This window comes from Xyrauchen texanus, chromosome 1 (assembly GCF_025860055.1).
Source record: "Xyrauchen texanus isolate HMW12.3.18 chromosome 1, RBS_HiC_50CHRs, whole genome shotgun sequence".
NCBI classification, from domain to species: Eukaryota; Metazoa; Chordata; class Actinopteri; order Cypriniformes; family Catostomidae; genus Xyrauchen; species Xyrauchen texanus.
The window spans coordinates 36,841,243-36,863,009 of NC_068276.1; the positions used below are offsets into that span (position 1 = coordinate 36,841,243).

General features: G+C 36.3%; 1 protein-coding gene across 1 annotated transcript; it reads left to right on the plus strand.

The window, feature by feature from the left end:
• The first annotated feature begins 832 nt into the window (after positions 1-832).
• On the plus strand, positions 833-21,175 carry LOC127647417 (tyrosine-protein phosphatase non-receptor type 5-like). The gene is made up of 15 exons (XM_052131674.1): positions 833-1,107; positions 4,576-4,694; positions 4,838-4,908; positions 7,855-8,049; positions 10,389-10,499; positions 10,667-10,744; positions 10,948-11,186; positions 13,086-13,272; positions 13,416-13,500; positions 13,599-13,678; positions 14,200-14,337; positions 17,504-17,614; positions 18,573-18,733; positions 19,062-19,175; positions 19,514-21,175. The coding sequence occupies exons 4-15, from the start codon at positions 7,882-7,884 to the stop codon at positions 19,605-19,607; spliced, it is 1,566 nt and encodes a 521-aa protein (XP_051987634.1). The 5' UTR covers positions 833-1,107; positions 4,576-4,694; positions 4,838-4,908; positions 7,855-7,881; the 3' UTR covers positions 19,608-21,175.
• The last annotated feature ends 592 nt before the right edge of the window (positions 21,176-21,767 follow it).

Consider the following 21,767-nt stretch of genomic DNA (forward strand, 5'->3'; position numbering starts at 1 on the left):
AAGAGCAGGATTATAAAGAGCTCTACTGTAATCTAGATTTCAGATGAAAACACTTAATTGATCCACAATTGTTTTTGTATTTTTTTTTTTTTTTTTTTATGGTTTCCTATTAATGAAATGTTAAAGTACGCTTTAAAATAGGCCTACGTTTATTGTTCCATTTGTGCATTTTTATTCAATCAAATATTTGTTTGTATTTTTTTATATATGTAATTGTTCATAAGCTTTTTTGAGGGATGGGGCTTTTTATGTATTGAAATTGGGTTCATTACTCGAAGCTTCTGTACACTGTTTAATATATTGCCATCTGCTGGTCAAGACCAGAAAGCGCACCTAATAAATGTTTAACATATGCTGACAACATTGTGATTGGAATTTCGAAAGAAAGAAAGAAAAGAAAAGAAAAAGAAAGATAGATAGAAAGAAGGAAGGAAGGAATGAAAGAAGTTAAGAAGGAAATAACAAAGGAAAGAAAGTAGAAAAGAAAGAAGGAAATAATTATCTTAGATCAAACAAAATTGTAGAAACTTAATCAAGCAAACAAGAAGGAAAGAAAAAGCAAAGAAAGAAAGAAAGAGCCTATTGTTACTTCAGAAGCGGTAATACGATTAAAATATCTCCGAATGTCAAATTCAGAAGATTCAAAGATAAAATAAAATGACGGTCACTCATTTCTAGTGCTTTTTCATTTGCTAAAGGAAGTGACGCAGTTGTTAATGTGAGCGCTGAAGGGACTGGAGGAGATAGGAGAGGGCACTAAAGCGCACTGTAATCTCCAGCATCTCTCTTCCCCATTTTACCTTCAAGCGAAGCCACACACCATCACCATGTAATACCTCACACGTAAAGACCTTTCCAAAAATCAATCAAAAGGAATATCACGAAACAAAAATAATAGCCTACACGGAAAGACAGAAAAGGAGAGAAAGAGACCCTCCTCATTGTGATTGTCAGTAAAGAGAGGCGGGCTGATATGTAAAGCCGCAGTCGAGCTCTGCAGCGTCTCGCGCTGCCTCTGCGCGCGTCGCCGCGAGCGCTGTGATGTGAATATTAATGATGTTGCGCGAATCTCCGCGCTCATTTTCACCGCTTTCACCAATGTGAGAGGTAAGAGCGCATCTGTATTTTTCATATACTGTGCATTTAGCACTATTATCCGTGTCGTTTTCACCGTATCTCGCGTCCTGTGGGATGCTGAGGCGCCCTACATTGACGCAGTGTTATTCTCAATGAATAGGCGAAACGAGTCAACGAGCGAGACGTTTCACTAAGGTGCTCGTACTCATATGATATGTTTACTCAGTCTTTCGTTCTTAAAAATATACCTCACCACCTCATACAACCATAGGTAAACGTATGCCTGTGTTTGTTGTACATAATGACTGAATGGCATCTGGGCTGATGTATTTGTTCAGAGCTGGAGGCGGATCCACATACTAAAGATATAGCCTACCTGCATAGTAAATGGATAGGTCTTCATGTTTATTGAAAAAAACAAATTTACTTAATCATTAGGTTTTGGATGGGATCATTTCTGTAAGGAGGGGAGGGTGGATTTGCAATTTTGTTTTATATTTAAATGGCTCAGCGTTCAACAAGTGTAGGATAGCTAGCCTTTGTGCCTGCTATTCTCCAGATGGACCTCCATTCAGTGTGTAACCGAGTGCTTGCCTATATGTGTGCATTGGATGTACAGGGTTGGGGAGTAATGGAATACATGTAACAGGATTATGTATTTAAATTACAAAATATAAGTAACTGTATTCCACTACAGTTACAATTGAATTGGTATTTAGAATACAGTTACATTCAAAAAGTATTTAGATAACTGAACAGATTACTTTAAATTTTATTGTCATTTTTTCATTTAATATTTAGTCCTTTCAGATGGAAAATATTTATTCATATATAAATGATGTGATCCAAAGTGTATTTGAACAGCGGTGAAACACTTTCGTATGATGTGTCACATTCATACGAGCAGACGGAGAAGTCTGAAGTAAGTTTGGAGCAGAAGACATAGAAATAAACCTTGTGTAATTCGTCATCTTTATGCTAAGCTAAAATGCTATTTCTAGCCATTTTACATGAACATGTTTCCAGACACGATCATATTTTTTTTTATCAAGAAAATTCACGTTAGATCATAATTTCTTTTTTCTAGTAAGACCTTTGAAATTAGGGCAAAAATCATATTCTTGATAATATTTTTTGTATTATTTTCCAGCAAAAATATAAAACAAATATGAAAATATCAGTTTGATTATCTTGTTTTAGAAACAACACTGCATAAGATATTTTTCAGAGAATGTGTTTTTAATAAGTGTATTTTGTCTTACTGTACTGGCAGAGTTTTTATAGTCAAAACAAGTGCTGAAGAAGTAATCCAAAGTATTTAAAATATGTTACTGACCTTGAATAATCTAACAGAATAATTTACAAATTACATATTCAGCATGTATTCTCTAATATGTAGTGGAATACATTTCAAAAGTGAACCTCCCAACCCTGGAAGAGGGATATATGCAGTGAGCCACCATAAGACTATTATATTTTCAGTTTTTTCAGTGTTTGTTTGAATGATTCAGGTAATGAATGTTAGTGCACTAATTATTTTTATAAAAGGGGATGTGTGCTTCCAGTCAGTGAGGCAATGTGATTCATAATACATGAGGAAAAGGTCTAAATTATATCAATTATTTCTCCCTCTCCCTCTCTCGCTCTCTCTCACTCTCTTTCTCTCTCTCTCTCTCTATCCCATCTGTGACACTATCTTTGTCTTTCTTTTTTTAAATGTATGTAACCAGCTAATCACATCCACAATATTTTGCAGACAGGGGCGGAGGAGAGAGAGAGACAGAGAGAGTAGGTTCTTTGGAAACCATGACAGCTCTCATTCATGGAAATCAAAAGAAATGGCACAATATTGGGCCTAGTCTGCAGAACAAAAACACACAGATTTAACTCATCCAGCATAAAGCGTAATCCTCTCATGCAAGAAAGCACAATGAATCTCCAGCCCTTTAGTGTAGGGCTGCTATTAGCCAGGTAATCTCTCTCTCTCTATGTTTCTCTCACTCACTCTCTCACATTGCTCTCTTTCATCAAAACTATTAACATGTACATTTGGTAATACCATTAGCTAATCCATAATTGTGGAGAATTAAATATGATTTCTTTATTGATTTCAACTTCTTTATGTATATCCAAAATGAAAAGAAATAAGGCTTTCGTTTCAAATGACTGCCATGACAAATAAAATATTTATTGTACTTCATTGTCCATTATTGATGTTATGAACATGGTGACGCATTGACTTTGTTTTTTTTAATGGTTTTTTTGTTCAGTATAGTGTGTAGGATGTAGAGTATACCTTATTGTACAGCACATTGCTATAGCTATGCTGTTAATGTGTGTGTATTTGTATGCAATGATTCAGGCTAACTGACTAACTGTGGAATATGGGTTTAAAGGAATAGTTCAAAAATAGCTAAAAAATGAAATTCTCTCATAATTTACTCAACTTCCTGGCATCCCAGATCTGTATGACTTTTTTCTTCTGCAGAACCCAAATTAAGATTTATAGAAGAATATTTCAGCTCTCTTGGTCCATACAATGCAAGAGAATGGTTGCCAAAATTGTGAAGTAACAAAATCCACACTCCACTGTTTAAATCCATGTGTTCAGACACAATATGATATATTTAAGTACATTTTTATAATAAATTCTCCTCCCTGCACAGCAGAGGGTGATATGCACAAATAATGTGTATCATTAAAAACAGAAGAAGAAGAAAGTGATGGAAAAAGGACTTAATTATTGATCTGTTTCTCACTCCCACATATCATATCACTTCAGAAGATATGGATTTAAACACCAGAGCCATCTGGAGTACTTTTATGTTGCTATTATGTGGATTTTGGACCTTCAAAATTTTGGCAACCATTCACTTGCATTGTATGGACCTACAGAGCTGAAATATTCTTCTAAAAATCTTTGTATATGTTCAGCAGAATAAATAAAGACATGCGCATCTGGGATGGCATGAGGGTAAATGATGATTGAATTAAAAAAAAAAAATAATCACCTAGACCACTCTATCAACACTGCAAATCTCAATATACAGTATAATATATATATTAAACACCAAGGCAGGTGCTCCTATAAATGTTGCAAGAGGCAGATGGGAACTGTGTTTCTCCTTTTATATCACTATGGATTGTGTCTGCTGTGAGATCCCTTTGTGTGTCTGTGGGTTTTGAGTTTGAGTTTGTATATCTGTGTGTGTGTGGGGGTGTTGATTGTGGTTCTATATAAACCTTTTGCTGCTGAGTGTATTTGTTTCCATGGTAACCCCCATGCCAATGTAGATCACGTCATCACCAGACCAGACCTCTGCAGCTATTGTTTACTGATCATAGAGGAGAAGACTATTCAGTCTGTTCAGATTTTAGAAATGTCCCCCACAGCTGAATTTCCTAATTTTCTTGTGTCCTTTTGTCTAGCTTCTTGTCTTACTTGGATTTATCATATATTCTGCTAAATTTTGACCACCTGTCATTTATCTGTAATAGATACATATGGACAGCTATTTATTTGGTATCGCTCAGTAACTCCTACTGTTGGTTGACTTGGCACGCAGGGTCCTCGGCTTGTCTCGCCATCTGTACCCACTTCATACAGAGCTGCATGAGTAAGATTTCTGATCTTCTGTTATATACAGTACAGTATAATTTAGATGCTAATGCAATACAAATACTATCTCTCCACCACTTTAAACTACTTATTTTACTTATTTTTCTCATTATTCTTCTCCATCATGCAACCACACTACAGAACTACCCTAGTGTGGTCCTGAGAGAGGCATCTGTCACTGTCATGTGAGGCTATTGTTGATTCTTTATAAAGTAAGTTCTCTATTGTCTCTTTATTAAGCATATCTGTGCCTTCGTAGTCACTGAGCAAATGGTGTAGTTGATACTGTAGTTTCATGTAAGGCATGAGTTTGTTGGATCTTTTTCCTTGCACCCTAGGGCACAGGTGTTTTTTTGTCTGTCTAAACTAAAATTAAGCTCAGTTTAATTCAATAATAAGCGCAATATTATTCTGTGTAAATAATGTTGTGTCATTATCACTGACAAAAATACAGGTTGTAATTTTAAAGTCTAATGTTTTATATTTGTTAAAATGAAAAGATATGTGAGGATGAATGGGAATATGAATGCTTAATTATGATATAACTACTTATTGAAATATTTGTTGAAAGTAGAAGATATAAAATATATATATAGTCTCGTTTACTAATTGATGTTTTTGGCAACAGTGGATCGATGGCACATTTTATCCTCAGTTTCATTCAGATAATACTGTCCGCACAATCTGTTCCTTCTCTGTTTCTTCCTGTCAGACAGTTTCTGACCAGGAATTGAATGCTGATTGAGCAAGTGGTATGAGATCATTATGCTTATGTTTGAAGAAAGACAGTCGTGAAGGGTGTTTACTCTTGTGCGGACACGTTTGTGTGTGTCACATGTATCCTGCAACATAGTGATCTCTTCTGTATATAGCTCATTCTGATAATTCAAGAGCATCCAGCTGCAGCATGAATGAAGTACAGGAATAAATACATTAATAATATTCATCAGAGAAGAAAGAAAATAAGAGGGGGAACGTGGTATTCGATTGATGAACTGGATCAGCATGATCTCATTAATATACGTAGCTATTTGTACATTAATATTTGTAACATTTAAACGTACATGCCTGTACATTTGGATAGACACTAAAACGTACAACATGTACACATTGAAAGCATCTAAAACATAAGCATTTTTACTTATTTACAGCTTTAGAAAAGTAAAATATTGCAAATATATTTGAATAAACAAATTGATTACAAATATCTTTGTACATTTTTATTGTTTTATAGATATTTTAAATCACTTAACCCTATCCAACCTCCAAACATAACCACATTTCAACTATATAAAAACATGTAACAAGCAGATTAATGTGTTTTTTTAAAAAACTCCTTTTGTGTCCCATGGCAAACAAAAAAATGAAAAGCTTGATAAATTATTAAAGGATTACAGAGTTTTTATACATTTTAGCATTTTAAAGTTTATTTTTGGTTAAAGTGATATAAGCAGTAATCACACAAAACTGAATAAATATTTATATTATAATGTCAACTGCATTAAATAAATGTAATGGCATTTAACTAATGTCATTGATTATAAATTAAATGTAATTAACTGATTAATTTTATTCAATATTAATCAATTCAAACAGTACACGTAAACATTTGTATGTTTCTATTGGTGTTAATACATAAAATGATGATGTTTAGATGCTGTCAATACATCAATATTGTACGTTTCAATCTCTATGCAAACGTAAGAAAATGTATGTTTGATAGAACCAAACTTTATGTAGGAATACTACGAATTCTCATGAGATCATTTTGACTAAATGGAGAGAGAACACTGGAAGAGGGTCAGAGATATTAAGAGATGGGGTAAACATTAAACAAAGATGAAAGAGAAAAGGAATAATGCTGGAAGAAAAGAAAAGAAAAGATGGAGTGATAGAGAGGAGGGTCAGAATGAAATGGAGTGAAAAGGGGATGAGCATGTTTGTTGCTGAAGTGACCGTTTTTCCTGTAAATGCAGTCAGTGTGTGTGTGTGTGTGTGTGTGTGTGTGTGTGTGTGTGTGTGTGTGTGTGTGTGTGTGTGTGTGTGTATTTATCACTTTGTGGCGACCAAATGTCTCCATAAGGATAGTAAAACCCGAATGTTTGACATTGTGGGGACATTTTGTTGGTCCCCATGAGGAAAACATCTTATATATCATACTAAACGATGTTTTTTGAAAATGTAAAAATGCAGAAAGTTTTCTGTGAGGTTTAGGGTTAGGGGATAGAATATGAATATGAACAGTATAAAAACCATTAAGTCTATGGAAAGTCCCCGTAAAACATGAAAATCCAACAAAGGTGATACACACTGATCTGTCCGAGTTGTTGCTTTTATACACTGTTCACATCAAATAACAATGACATTTATTTTAAGTGAAAACATCAGAAATTAATATGTTTGTGTTGTGGTAAAACAGTGTCATTTTGGCCAGTGTACAAAAAAAAAAGTTTACCAAAGCTGCAAACAGGCCTGTAAATTTTTTTGAAAAGTTTATTTAGAAGGTATAATGTAAATTCTGATAATTTTTTATATTAATATATTAATATATTAATTGTATGGAGTTATATAAAATCTTAGTAGTGTTTTTAAAATTATAATTTCCACTCTTTGGGTAATAGATTATTATTTTGAAATAATACTAATGAACAGGAGAAAGATATACAATACTTAGACATGTGATCATTACAAATTATTAATATTTTAAAGTCAATTTATTATAAGGCTGCTGTAATATTTCACATTAAAATGGATCTTTTGTAATAAAAATTATTTTTTAACAACCTCTGAATGTAGCATATGTTTATTAGATTCAGTCTGACTCAAACAAAACTGCATTTTTCTTAGCTGTATTTGGATTCTCTATATCTCTGGATCTTTTCGTATGTGACAATGGTGAATATGTAATTAGAAATAGCCTCTTATTTTATTCTATAAAGTGCTATCAACATTTCTCCCAAATTCTAAATAAAATAGCAATGACATGAATTATTGCATTTAATTGCAGAAGCCATAGTGTGTACTACTGTGATTGTATTGGTGCCGCTTGTTCTTGCATTAAATTATTAGCTGTTTTGTGTTGTGCTGTACTTACATACAGTAGTTTTATTTTTTTATTTTTCTTCTTTAGTAAAGATGGATCTCTCTCTTTGTTTTAGCTATAGACAGGAAGTTTCAAGAGCAGCATGGCAGAAGCCCCTGTTGGTGAGGACACACCCAAAGAGCAGGATAGTGCCACCCCACTTACTCATTACCCCCTGCTGGGGTTTGGGTCTGGTCTGTGGGGGAGAGTACTGAAAGCAAGTGTTACAGCTGGAGCTTTCCTCCTGCTGTACACACTGTCTCAACTCACTGTGAGTTTCACCACACTTTACTTCACATGTAATACGCCTTTGCTTCACTCTGTTTTGCATTTTTAATTTAATACCGTTTTTTTTTTTTTTATTACAAATTACTGTATATTATCCACAATAATTTGAGTGAAAGTGACTTTGTAAAATTACTTTGTATTTGGTATGTCACCCCTTGCTTAAATAGCATGCACTGGAGCTAGCATGGACTTTCACAAACCTAATGATCCATGTTATCCTGCATGATTTGAGAATTTTCCAAAGAGCATCTAGTGTGCATCAATGCAAGCAAGGAAATCTGACTTTTTGAATAAAGGCATTAACATGGTTTGATTAAGGATTTAGAAATAGTGCAGAATTCTAGAACTTTCAGTTTATTTCCAGGTTTAAATCAGATTTTGTATCCCAGATTTTCAATGTGGATATTTCCACCCCCATTGTAGCTAAATTTTATTCTCAAATAATGAGCAATTGAATGTAAAGTTGAATAATAATAATTAAAAAAAACAGTAAATATTATTTTAATGTAATATTCAAATAATGTTTCATTAAAACCATACCCCCTAACTTGCCATGTGGCTAGGCAATATACCAGTTGTTGTGGTGTGTCTATAAAGTATGTCTGTATGTGCATATGTCTTTGTGTGCGAATTTGTGCATGCATATAATTATAGAAAACTGTCTGTTCCAGCGCCTGCTGTGATTGACACTGTAGTCAGTAACTGCACCATTCGCCATCCTGCCTGACAAACATTTAACAGCTGTGCACGATTTATATATGCACATATTGACAAAACAGTATTCATTTATTACTTTGAAATTAAACTTTAAGTCACAAAATACGTATTTAAATTTACCAAATATACAAACTGTTTCACAAAAAAATTTAAATTCATCATCAATTTGGTTTTTAAGACAAATGGAAAAAGAGGTGTGCATTAAACCTGAGTTGGGCACAGGTACAAGACACAATGCAATAAAAATGGAGTTTTAGTACAGGAAAGTACTGTACACTGCTTTTCTTCTCCAAAAATACTTTAATCACTTTGTGACGTTTCGGCCATTAGGTCATCAGGTAAAAGTGATTTTTGTATGGAAGCCGGATCCTGCCACATAATAAAAAATAAAATAAAAGAGGTAACATTGTGACTTTTTTTCTAGCGATTGCAAGATATAAAGTCACAATTGCATGACATACATTTTCAACTGTGATTAGATAAGAGTGATAAAAGACTTTATTTTGTGCAATTTCGACTTTATTACTCACAGATTCGACTTTATAATTCACAATTGTGAGATATAAAATCACAGTTATCCATTTTTATCACGCAATTTTTTGCCTTTGCAGTGGCATTTCTTGTCTTTGTGTCATGTTCTCTCAATGTGACAATCTTACAAGTATATAATTAGCACAGTTAAGTTAAAGAGTACATAACCATACTTTATGGGAATAAAACATTTGAATTAAAAGAGTCAACTTTTTTGTAGCTACAGAATAATTCTAGCAAACTCTCGGATGCGCTTTCATTGCCTGTTGTACATACGGTACTCTCTGAAAATTTCACCCACTGCACTAAAACATTGCCGGTGTCCAAGCATTCAATCAAATGATATGCCTAATACATAGAAGTTATATATATAAAAAACTGTGAAAATACCTTTCACAACTCTGAAGGTTGTAGTAGACTGCCAGTTGATAGAGTGACATATTTTCCCAAAATGTTAGCTCAGTGGGTGGAATTTTAAGAAGGTCCCATATGTACGCGCAAACTCGCAATTACACTATTGTGACTTTATATCTTAAATTAATAAAGTAAAAATTTAGTGAAATAAACTCAATTATGGGTTTATATCACACAATTGCGAGTCATAAAGTCGAAATTACGATAAAGTCACAATTTTTATCATGCAGTTGTGAGTTTATATCACACAATTGTGACTTTATATCTCGCAATTGCAAGTTTATTTCTCGAAATTGCGACTTAATATCTTGCAATCCTGAGAAAAAAGTAATAATTGTGAGATAAAAAGTCTGAAATACCTTTTATTTTTTATTAAATGGCGGGATCCTGCTTCCATATTTTTTGCACAAAAAACAAACACACAAAAAAATTCACATCACTTGTTATTGTTATGTACTGGATAAGCATATGTGCTCTCTGATGACATACTGTAGTATGTAATGCTTTTATTGTATTGTTATTGTGTACACGTGTATTTGTATGTGCATTTTATCAGAATCAGAATGTGTGTGTAATATACTGTTTGCATAGCATGTACTATATACTGTTGCTTTTTGAAGGGGTTGTGTAATAATAAATGTGTTTTATTGCTGTGTTCAGGGTTTGTGGGTCCTTTACATGCTGAATGGATACAGGGCTTTTCCAGCAGCACACAAAGTTTTGGATCTTCTTCAGTACCTTCTCTCCACCAGTGATGCCTCTGATCAGCAGGTGACTCAGCTAGAGCTTCGATAACAACTTCTCTGATAGAAAAAGAATGAAAAAGATTGACGTGAGAAAGAACAATATTTTAAAGAGACTCACTGCCATGTCATTAAAAATCTTCTTGTCATGTTTTTGAATTGATAACAAAAACACTAAAATGCACTTGTCTATAGGTGGAGATTTGGAGGGTGGATAGTTTGTTGCCCCTCATAGCCACACTCTTCTTAGGCGTAGTCATCCTTGGTATTGGAGTGAGTATGTTATGCTGAGCCACTGTATGCAATATCATCATGCACGTTAAACTGTGCACTAAAGTATTGTACTATTTATACGGTGTAACAGCATCTGATGAACATTGTCTTTGTAAAGAACAAATTAACAAACATGGAAACTTGAGGATCTTTGGTGTAAAGCTGGAACTTTCAATTTTTTTTCTCTCTTACTATCACAACAGGCTCTGTTCTGCGTTAAAACCCTGGTGCCTGGCAACGCCCCTTGTTTCCCTGAAGACCGGCGTCAGTCAATGAGCAGGCAACCCTCCTTTACATATTCAGAATGGACAGATGCTAAACAGGATGATTTCTATGAGTTGGATGCTGTTCCTGAGACACCTGTGTTTGACTGCTATATGGACATGAAGACTGAGTCAGACCCAGTCTCTCTCACAGTCAAATCTGTGGGCTTGCAAGAAAGGTAAAAATCAGACTATTATTTATATCTCATATGTTAAATCTGAGCACATAATATGTAAGATTTGGCTATGTCTGAAAGCTAAGACAGCTGTCTTGTTGCCTCACTTCCTAGTCAGTAAACTTTATGCATCCTCGTTTCCTCACTCCTCCGTCCTTAAGCCTGTTACCACGAAATTGATGCAATACTCTAAATGCAGCATGAGGAGGCAAGGAGGGAGGATGGAGGAAGCTTGCCGAGGACACTTGAGCGAGAAAGTACAACAGGTACATCCTATGCGTAAGACTTTTTGGTGGAAGTACCTGACACACACATAAATTCTCCTCCCCCTTCACATCAGACACAAGAGTTTTAATTCATGTTTACATTTGCAGTTTAAATTAACCATAATTGTCACATACTTTAACAGTGCATTTTGAATTATTAAATTTATTATGAAAATATAAATTATTAAAGTTTCAACAACATAACAGAAAGAGCTCTGTGGTACTGCAGCTGCACAAAGACAGCGTTTTGAAGCGACGCGTGAGTTAGCAGGACATTCGTTATACAAATCCGTCTTGATTCGATTCTTCTGTCCTTGCTTCCTTTCCTCATTTCCTAAGAGGGAGGAGCTAACAAACGAGGAAAGGAAGCAAGGAAAGGAAACAAGGATGCACAATTTTAGAAATGAGAAGCACCCATTGAACGTCATGTCTAATCAATTATCTGAAACAAATTTATGTGAGCTTTAGAAATTACCAAGCTAACATTAAATAACTAATAACTAATAATAACTAAGAAAATGCAAAATAACTAAGAATGTTTATTTCTCAGTTAAAATGAAGTCATAAAAACTTTTAACGGGACATTTGAAAACTAATAACTGGTTTCAACCACTCCATCAGATGCCCTTTTTTTTTTCTTTCAACCAACTACCAAATCACAGGCACAGGTTTTTGGGATATCAAAGTCATCGAAGGCTGCATCTATGGTGACCAGATGAAGGCATTTTTTGTAGACAGGATGTGTATATGTATACCTCAGTATACAGCCTGTGAAGACAGCATAGATTTCGTACGCAGCCTATATCTCATAAATTGCTGTTGTTGTAGTTTATTTGTTTTTAGCATTTCATATGATGGGATTGTCAGTTTAGTGTTTAATAAATGTGTCAGTGTGCTAAATATTTTAATGAGAAAAGAATGTGATGGTGATTGTGGAAAAGCTGACCACTAATGTCATCATTAAACTTTAAAAAAGCAATAGTTCAATATTTAAAAGTCTAATTTAAATTAATCTTTTCACAGCAGAAGAATTCCCAGTTCATGTGTTCAGCAATTATTTTAAAAACAATATTAGCAGGGGGGCATGGGTAGCTCAGCAAGTAAAGACGCTGACTCCAGTCAGGCTTCCTAAGCAACCAATTGGCCCAGTTGCTTTGGTGGGTAGAGTCACATTGGGTTAACGTCCCTGTGGTTGCTATAATGTGGTTCTCGCTCTCAGTGGGGCACGTGGTGAGTTTGTGAATGCCTCAGAGAATAGCGTGAATCCTCCACATGAGCTAGGTATCTGTGGTAACGCACTCAACAAGCCACGTGATAAGCTGTGCGGTTTGACGGTCTCAGACGCAGAGAAAACTGAGATTCGTCCTCCGCCATATCCGGATTGAGGCGAGTCACTATGCCACCATGAGGACTTAGAGTGCATTGGAATTGGGCATTCCAAATATGGAAAAAAAAAAAAAACATTAGCAAAGTAGTCAAAAAGTTGCAACCTTCACTAAAAAAGTTCATTAAAAAAATCTTATTTTTGCCAGTTAGTAACCTTTGTCACCCACACTTCATCTCAGATGGAATGGAAGTCTTTGATCCTTTGCTTTCATATGCCCCATGGTCACTTAAACTTTGCTGAAAATTGCAGGAGAGGTTCAAACGTGTCACTGACTCTGGACATGTGCACCCCTGGCACTACAGAACCCTATGGGGCATTGCTGTCCCCCAGAGAGCAGAGCACACATGAATACCTGCAGAATGCATCCAACCTGCTTACACCTGAGGAGCTACACAAGCGTGCACTGGACGATGCTATACTGCAGGCTGAGTTCTATGTGAGTATCATTTACACTCCCATGCATATACAGTGTATGCACACACATGCATAATAAAACAGTAATGCACATGCATATGTACACAATAAAACCGTAACCAAAGCATGACATCAGTACTCAACTTGTGATTCTGCTGCAAACAGGAGACACCCATGAACTTTGTGGATCCAAAGGAATACAGCATTCCTGGTGTGGTGAGGAAGAATCGCTACAAAACCATACTACCAAGTGTGTATCATATTTACAATATAATGTTTTGTGCAGAAACTTCTTCGAAGGTTGCTCTTGAAATAATAAAATCTTTGTAATTTTTCTCAAAATTGTAGACACACATAGCAGAGTGTGCTTGAAAGCAAAAGAGGAGGGTGATTTTCTTAGCACCTACATCAACGCAAATTATTTGAAGGTGAGTGTGGGTCAGCTCTACATTATAAATGTCGCTTTGCTTGTTGATAGAACATTTAAGTTTTTTTTACGATATGTTATCATTTATTAATAAAACAAATAACAAAGAATAGAAATAAGCCTAAAAGACAAAAAACAAAGAACAGAATAAGCCTAACTGTGGTTAATCATTAGCATCTGACTTTGTCAGTTTTAAGCAATCAGTGTATATAGACTGTTTCACTGTTGCAACAGTTCTGTACTTTTCCACATTACCTCCATGTTCTTTACATAGAATTCTCATTCAAGGTAAAAGGAAATTCGTTCTTTATCATACAGTTGATCTGTTTACATTTTTAGTTGAGTCAAGCTTATTTATGCCATAGTTTTATGTTTATATTGAGAGCAAGAACTACCTAAAATGTTTAATATATATAATATATCAGATTTTGCAGGATTATGCAACATTTCCACGTCACATGAAAATAAAGGCTGTTTTTAATTTAACGTTTGGTTCATTGTTTGTTCTTAAACTGTTTTCAGGGCTATGGAGGGAGCGAGAAGGCGTACATTGCCACACAGGGTCCTACTGTAAACACAGTGGGGGATTTCTGGAGGATGGTTTGGCAGGAGCACTGTCCCGTTATTGTCATGATCACCAACATCGAAGAGAAAAATGAGGTCTGGCTCTCTATACATATACTTAGCAAAAAAACAAACGTCCTCTCACTTTCAACTGCTTTTATTTTCAGAAAACTTAACATATGTAAATAGTTGTATGAACATAAAAATATTCAAGAACTAAGACAGAAATGGAAGTTTCACAGACATGTGACTAACAAAGGGGGGGCTCAAAATCCAAAGTATCAGTCAGTATCTGGTGTTGCCACCAACTGCATTAAGTACTGGAGTGCATCTCCTCCTCATGGACTGCACCAGATTTGTCAGTTCTTGCTGTGAGATGTTACCCCACTCTTCCACCAAGGCACTTCGTGGACATTTCTGGGTGGTATGGCCCTAGCCCATTAACTGGTCCTTCACTGGCCATTGCAGAACACTGACATTCCTGTCTTGCAGGATATCATGCACAGAACAAGCAGTAGGGCTGGTGGCATTGTTATGCTGGAGGGTCATGTTAGAATGAGCCTGCAGGAAGGGAACCACTTGAGGGAGGAGTATGTCTTCACTGTAACGCACAGCGTTGACATTGCCTGCAATGACAACAAGCTCAGTCCGATGATGCTGTGACACACCGCCCCAGACCATGAAGGACCCTCCACCTCCAAATCAATCCCGCTCCAGAGTACAGGCCTCAGTGTAATGCTCATTCCTTTGACGATAAACGCAAGTCTGGCCATCACCCCTGTTGAGACAAAAGTCTCTCTCAGCCTATTGCGGACAGTCTGAGCACTGATGGAGGGATTGTGCGTTCCTGGTGTAACTCAGGCAGTTGTTGTTGCCATCCTGTACCTGTCCTGCAGGTGTGATATTCGTATGTACCAATCCTGTGCAGGTGTTGTTACACGTGGTCTGCCACTGCGAGGATGATCCTTCCTGTGTCCTTGTAGCGCTGTCTTAGGTGTCTCACAGTACGGACATTGCAATTTATTGCCCTGGCCACAGCTGCGGTCCTCATGTCTCCATGCAGCATGCCTTTGGCACATTCACGCAGATGAGCAGGGACCCTGGGCATCTTCCTTTTGGTGTTTTTGAGAGTCATTAGAAAGGTCTCTTTAGTGTCCTATGTTTTTATAACTGTGACCTTAATTGCCTACCATGTGTAAACTGTTCCACATGTGCATGTTCATTAATTGTTTATGGTTCATTGAACAAGCATTGTTTAAACCCTTTAAAATAAAGATCTGTAAAGTTATTTGGATTTTTACAAAATTATTTTTAAAATACAGGGTCCTGAAAAAGAGATATTGAACTCTAACTCTTGGCTCAAACCCAAATTATCTAGCTATTTAATTCCCAAACATTCACTGGAATTCTGAGAGAGAGAGAGAGAGAGAGAGAGAGAGAGAGAGAGAGAGAGAGAGAGAGAGAGAATGTAAATTCTGGTTCCACCTATCAGACTCTTCCCCAGAAAATCACCATCACTGTGCATTTATACACAGAGCAGCACACCCAGAGAGTGACCCTTTATACTACTTAGTGGACAAGCACCAGCTAAATGTATCAATTTAATTCAGGCAGGCAAAATAAAAACAAATACAAAACATGACTCAAGAAGAATATATTCATCATTGACAAAGAAAACTCAAAGAAATAAACAAATTAACCTATTTCCAAAAAATTAAGACAGAATTGGCATCATATCTCACAAAAATTAAAGACTACCATCACAGGAAGCTTCTGACGAAGTATCTTGTGAGTGACCATAGTCTGGATGTAGAGACGGGTCTGCACAGACAGAGATGGAGACCCAGAGAGGACAGACTGTCACTGCACTCAAGGGGTCATAGAGGATGAACTTCACTTCCTTGCCGAGTGCAGGAAATATGAGAGCATTGGAAACAAATATTTTAAACTCATAGGACAGATACAGCCTGAATTCAGCATTGCCATGCCTCTCTAGAGGGCGAGGCGGAGCAACAGTGAGAGAGAGAAAAATCGCCAGTTCCCAGACACGCCGTCGCCTGGTCCTCGACCAATCCTCCACCCTCTGGCAGACGACAGCCGCTCTTCCGTGGTTGGACAGGAGCAAGTCCTTTGACCCCTGATGGATGGAACACCCCAACATGTTCTGGGGGCCGGTAGTGAGCCCCTCCGCCCCTTGCAGTGGCTCCACAGTCAAAGTAATATTCGATTTAAACAAAAAGACACAAATGCACATGGCAGCTGCATGTGGCTCTCTCTCTCTCTCCTGAACTGCCACATCCAGCTGCATTTATCCCTCTCATTGGCTGAGTAGCTTGATTGGGGGCCGGGCATGTATAGTCACGCCTGGCCCCACCCTCCTCCTCATCACAGTGTCAGTTTAATTTACTGTTACTCATTGTTCTCTGTAGTTACTTTTCTTTATATTTTGTGCCCTTACCTGTATGATTATTATTTTATAATTTGACTTTTTTTATGAATACATGTTTTGTTTTTTGTTTTTTTAATGAATGCTTTGGCAACATTGAACATTGTATACGGTCATGCCAGTAAAGCTTATCTGAATTGAAAAGAGCGAGAGAGAGAGAGAGAGAGAGAGAGAGAGAGAGAGAAAACCCAGACAATGATATAGAGCTCACTTCCAAAAGAAACCAAAGACTCTCTATGTGTCACGAACGCCGGTGAAGGCGCCTTCTCAATCGGCGTTCGTGACACTATGAATATGATTTAGGGATTTGTTTTTCTTTACTAAAAAAGGAAACAGTTTAGGTCAATTTCCTGTAGTCATAAGAAATCATAAAGTTTCAACTGGAATGAGCTTTGCTGGTTGTCTGGATGAATGTGCAAAAGGTATAATGTACAGTAAGCTGGCCATTATCACACAAAAAGCCCCTTCAGGGTGATAGAAGACTCTGATCCTGATCACACTGTGTGGGTTTTTTATTATTTTGACCAACTAATTGCACATTATTTCACTTATTATGTGGCTATATATCAAATAAATAGATAAATGGACATAAAATAAATTTGTTTGTGAGACGAAAGGGATTGCAGAATGACAGGGTGGACATTAAACTTCTACAGATACATTATGTAGGAAATCTGTCTGAAACAATGATCAATTATACAGATCAGCTGTCGTTATAAAAAATATTCGAACTGCATAATACTGCAATTGACCAATCAGAACCAAGTATTCCAGAGTGCCGTGTAATAATAAAACATATTTGTGTGTGTCCCACAGAAATGCACAGAATACTGGCCAGAGGACAGTGTGACTTGTGAGGGTATCGAGATCACTGTCGAACAGGTTATTCAGACAGATGACTATAGTCTGAGGATTTTCACTGTGAAGGTTTGCTTTTTTATTTACAGTGTGTGTGTGTGCGTGCTTGGAGGATGAAAGTATTTTTTACGGGGAAGAATTGTTTAAGAGTCTGATGCTCCAAACAAGGATTACATCGTGGAAGGTCATGTATAAATGTCATGTGATTCGGTAATGGAAAACTTATGGAAGTACAGAAGGAAACATTTTTACAGCTTAGCTTTAATAAATGTGTTTTTGGTCTTGGGAGGAAGATTTGTGTTCTGAAAGTTGCAGTATTTTTTCAATGAACAATTAACTCTCTTATCCCAATAGATCATGGAAAATGTATTTCTCATGCTAAATAAAATGAAGTTCCAAACATAAGCATGGGAGGAGCTTACTTCCCTTGCACCGGTTATTATTCTTCCGGCATCACATCATAACGCCTATACCAGTTATTAAGTATTATTGCCAATTATTATCAATTACCAATTATACAAATATGTTTTATCTATTTCCTGCTTTAGTTAGATTGACCAGGGGGGATCTCAGAGCTCAAGCACAGTCCTGTGCTTGAACCCCTCCATTATGGACAGCACACCAAATCCGTGTGCTCCAGGATTATATGAACCAGTGAACTTGTGAAATATGTTTGAATTGAACAGAATAAAACACATTATATTTATGCAAATAAAGAGTATTACTCAAATAGATAAAAATCAATTACGCTTCAGTCTGTTTGTGTTATGTCTGTGTGAATGAAATAGAGAAAGAGAAGGACTGGCTGAGTGGAATATTTTTCTTTCTCTAAGTGTGTTTCCTCTTGAGGCATTGCTGTCATGGCAACAAAACTTCCTAGCAATGCAGTGTTTTACATAATTGAAGGAAATGTAATCACAATATCTGTGTAAGATACCTTATAGAGATATCACAGAATATGTATATTTGTTTGTTAGTATGGGCATAAGTTTTGTGCATTAACATACAGGTCAATGTTTGTGTGTAGAGTGAGGGTGAGGAGCGTACTCTCAGACAGTACTGGTACACATCCTGGCCGGATCAAAAAACTCCAGATAAAGCCCCGCCTCTGCTGGAATTGGTTCAGGAAGTGGAGGAAGCAAGAAAACAGGCTCCTCCCAACAGTGGCCCTGTCATTGTCCATTGCAGGTACTAACAAAACAAACTCTGAAAGAGGATAAAAAAACACTTTACATTCTATGTTCGTGTATTTACCAATAATATATATACATCTATACATTGTTGCACTATAAAATACAATACAGTATAATGTAATTGACAGTATATGGGTATTCACTGAGTTCACCAAGTAAGTTCACTAGTACAGTATCTATCACAAATATTTGACTGGAGGTTAAGGGTTTTTGTAACAAGTATGAATATATTATTTTTAACATTTACCATACTTCTGCAAATGTTTCTTCTAAAAAATAATGCTTGTCCAGCTCAAACCTTATGTCTTGTTTTCTACTCTTAGTGCAGGGATAGGACGCACTGGCTGTTTCATTGCTACCTCCATTTTGTGTCAGCAACTAAGCAATGAAGGGGTGGTTGACATCCTGAAGACCACTAGCCAGCTACGCTTGGACAGGTACAAAGTATTTTCACTGTATTTACAAGTTTTATTTTAACATGAGTGTCAGTTTTAGTACTGAGAAAGCAGCTGAATAAATTCCTAGAGTGGGCCTATGTTAAATGTTAACATGACCTCAACGGTATCGGGGCTACCTAAAGTAATTTAGAATAATGGAAGATTGCAAGATCTGGTGTGGATGTATTAGGCTATTGTTAGTATATAAGTGTTACAAAAACAAATGCTACCTCTCTATATAATAGGTTTATTATGGACTGAAGGTGACTATGTTATTTTGTGGATGAGGAACATTTAAAATGGTTCTTAAGCTGTTGTTTTTGCTGTTGTGTGTTTAGAGGTGGGATGATTCAGACAGCGGAACAGTATCAGTTTGTTCATCATGTACTCAGCCTATATGAAAGACAGCTTCGGAAGACCTCAGAAGAGTAGAGCCTCTATGAGTGCACAACCTTCACACCACTCCTAACAGAGCCGATGACCTTCATCTGAACATATGCGGCAAGGACTGACGTTCAGTACTTCATGTCTTAACAAACAACAGTAGTTTAGGTTGAACTATCTTTTACGAGCAGGCACAATTTTAGATTTCATCTGTTCCTTAATTCCACCTGCCTGCTCTCCACTCTCCGTAGCCAATAGCCAAATCTCATGCCTAATCAAGACACCACTCAGTTATTAAACATACTTTTTCTGTTCATCGCCATTACAGTTACATAAACTGGTTGTTTATAAAATGCACATTTACTGCCCTAATAAGATAATAATTCACAGCAGACCATCAGTGCTCAAACACGACAATATTTGTTTGTGTGTATACTTCATATGAAGTGGTTTGGTATGAACACTATAACAAGCAGACACAGATGCCTCCATTTGAGACTATGTAAATTTAACATTTAAGGACCTCTTCGATTTCTGAGCCTACAAATACAGCAATTTCCTTTTACTGCGAAGACATTTTTACAGGATTTATAACTTAATGTAACTAAGATTCTGTGTTTATATGTACAAATATCAGTTTCACATGTTGAAAGAGCAACATCTTGGCAATCTAAAGTATGTCAGTATGTATGTGTGCGTGACTAAGTGTGTGTTAGTGCTACAGAAAGAGGGGCGAAAGAGAAAATGTTTACTATGTGTTATGATGATTATCAGACTCTGGATGTGTGGTTGGTCTCAAGGGAGAACTGAGCCTACCACGTTTAATACAAAATGGCCTTAATATGTGTCTCTCTGTTTTAACTGGGGACCATGTGGATGTTTGTAGATGTTGTTGGGCAGATCTGATGGCAGTGTGGTGTTACAGCCTGTCATAGTCTCAATAAGTAAGATTGGGAGAAAGACCAATCTCAGTACAGAATGATTTACATTTTCCCTGAGCAAACCTTTGCCTTCTTGGTTTGTGTGTTGCTGAATGCTACAGTATATCTTGTGAAAGGTTTTAGTTGGACTCTAAAAAGCATTGATGCTGCACCTCAAGGTTTTGTATGTATTAAAATGCCGAAACACTGTATTCAACTAATGTTCAATTTGTAATTCATAGCTCGTATCAATAGCAGAATTCATGACAACAGGACATATGTAGTTTGGATGTTTTTGCCCTGTACGCTTACTGTGACTCATTATTACATTTATTTTATTTTCTTGTTTTACTCTGCTTACATTATCATTGTTTCTATGTGGGTCTGAGTATCTGATTAGTTAAGCTGTATAATCAGTATTTGCCCAAGTTGGTAGCTCGTACAGCTTTGCTGAGTCTTGCAGTTTGCATGAGCAAGTACATTTAGAACTTCTTTTTAATTATGCACAAGAGAATTTTGAAATTATAAGCAGATGTCTGTGTGTGATTATGTGCAAAAGCTTCTCATATGGCAGCATCTCTGTCAGAATAAGTATCTTCAATCAATGACCTCATATGATCCAGCTGGAAGTACAACACTGGGAGTCAAATGCAAGTTATCCTTCAACTTTTTTTAAAAAGAAAGTTACTGCTACTACCCTAATTGCCTCCAGTTGTCCTCTAACTAGTCATATGTCCTCAAAATGATGTTCACTTTCAGGCAGCTCTGTGCTGAAATTTGGAAGTTTATAGAAGCTCGAAAACACTCACTTTTTTACACAGGAGATTGTACTGGCTTTTTAGTGTTGTTAGTTCAAGGCCTCAACATACTGTAGTTTGCGAGAAATGAGAATGTGCTTTAATTGCTGCTGTTATCATAGTCTTTATTATTGCAGAACTGCTTTTGTGTTTTAGTTGGTATTGAGTGATTTAATTGTATTATTTGTTTTTTAATTAACTGACATATTAGTCATATTTATTGAAAGAGTTTTGTCACTGTTTTGTGCTGTTGTTACACTGCCAAAGACTGTAGAGATTGGTCAATACCACAAAACCTGAAAAAATCTAAAACATCTAAACATTCTATATTTCCAAACTTTGAATAACGTAGCCAGTTTTAAAATTGTGGACATGTATGAAACCAGCATTTATATATTTTTATCCTGTTTTTAAAAATGAAGAATCTGGATCCCCACAGCAAAACCTGTTCTCTCGCTAACCTGTCATCCATAGTTCAGGATTTTTTATTT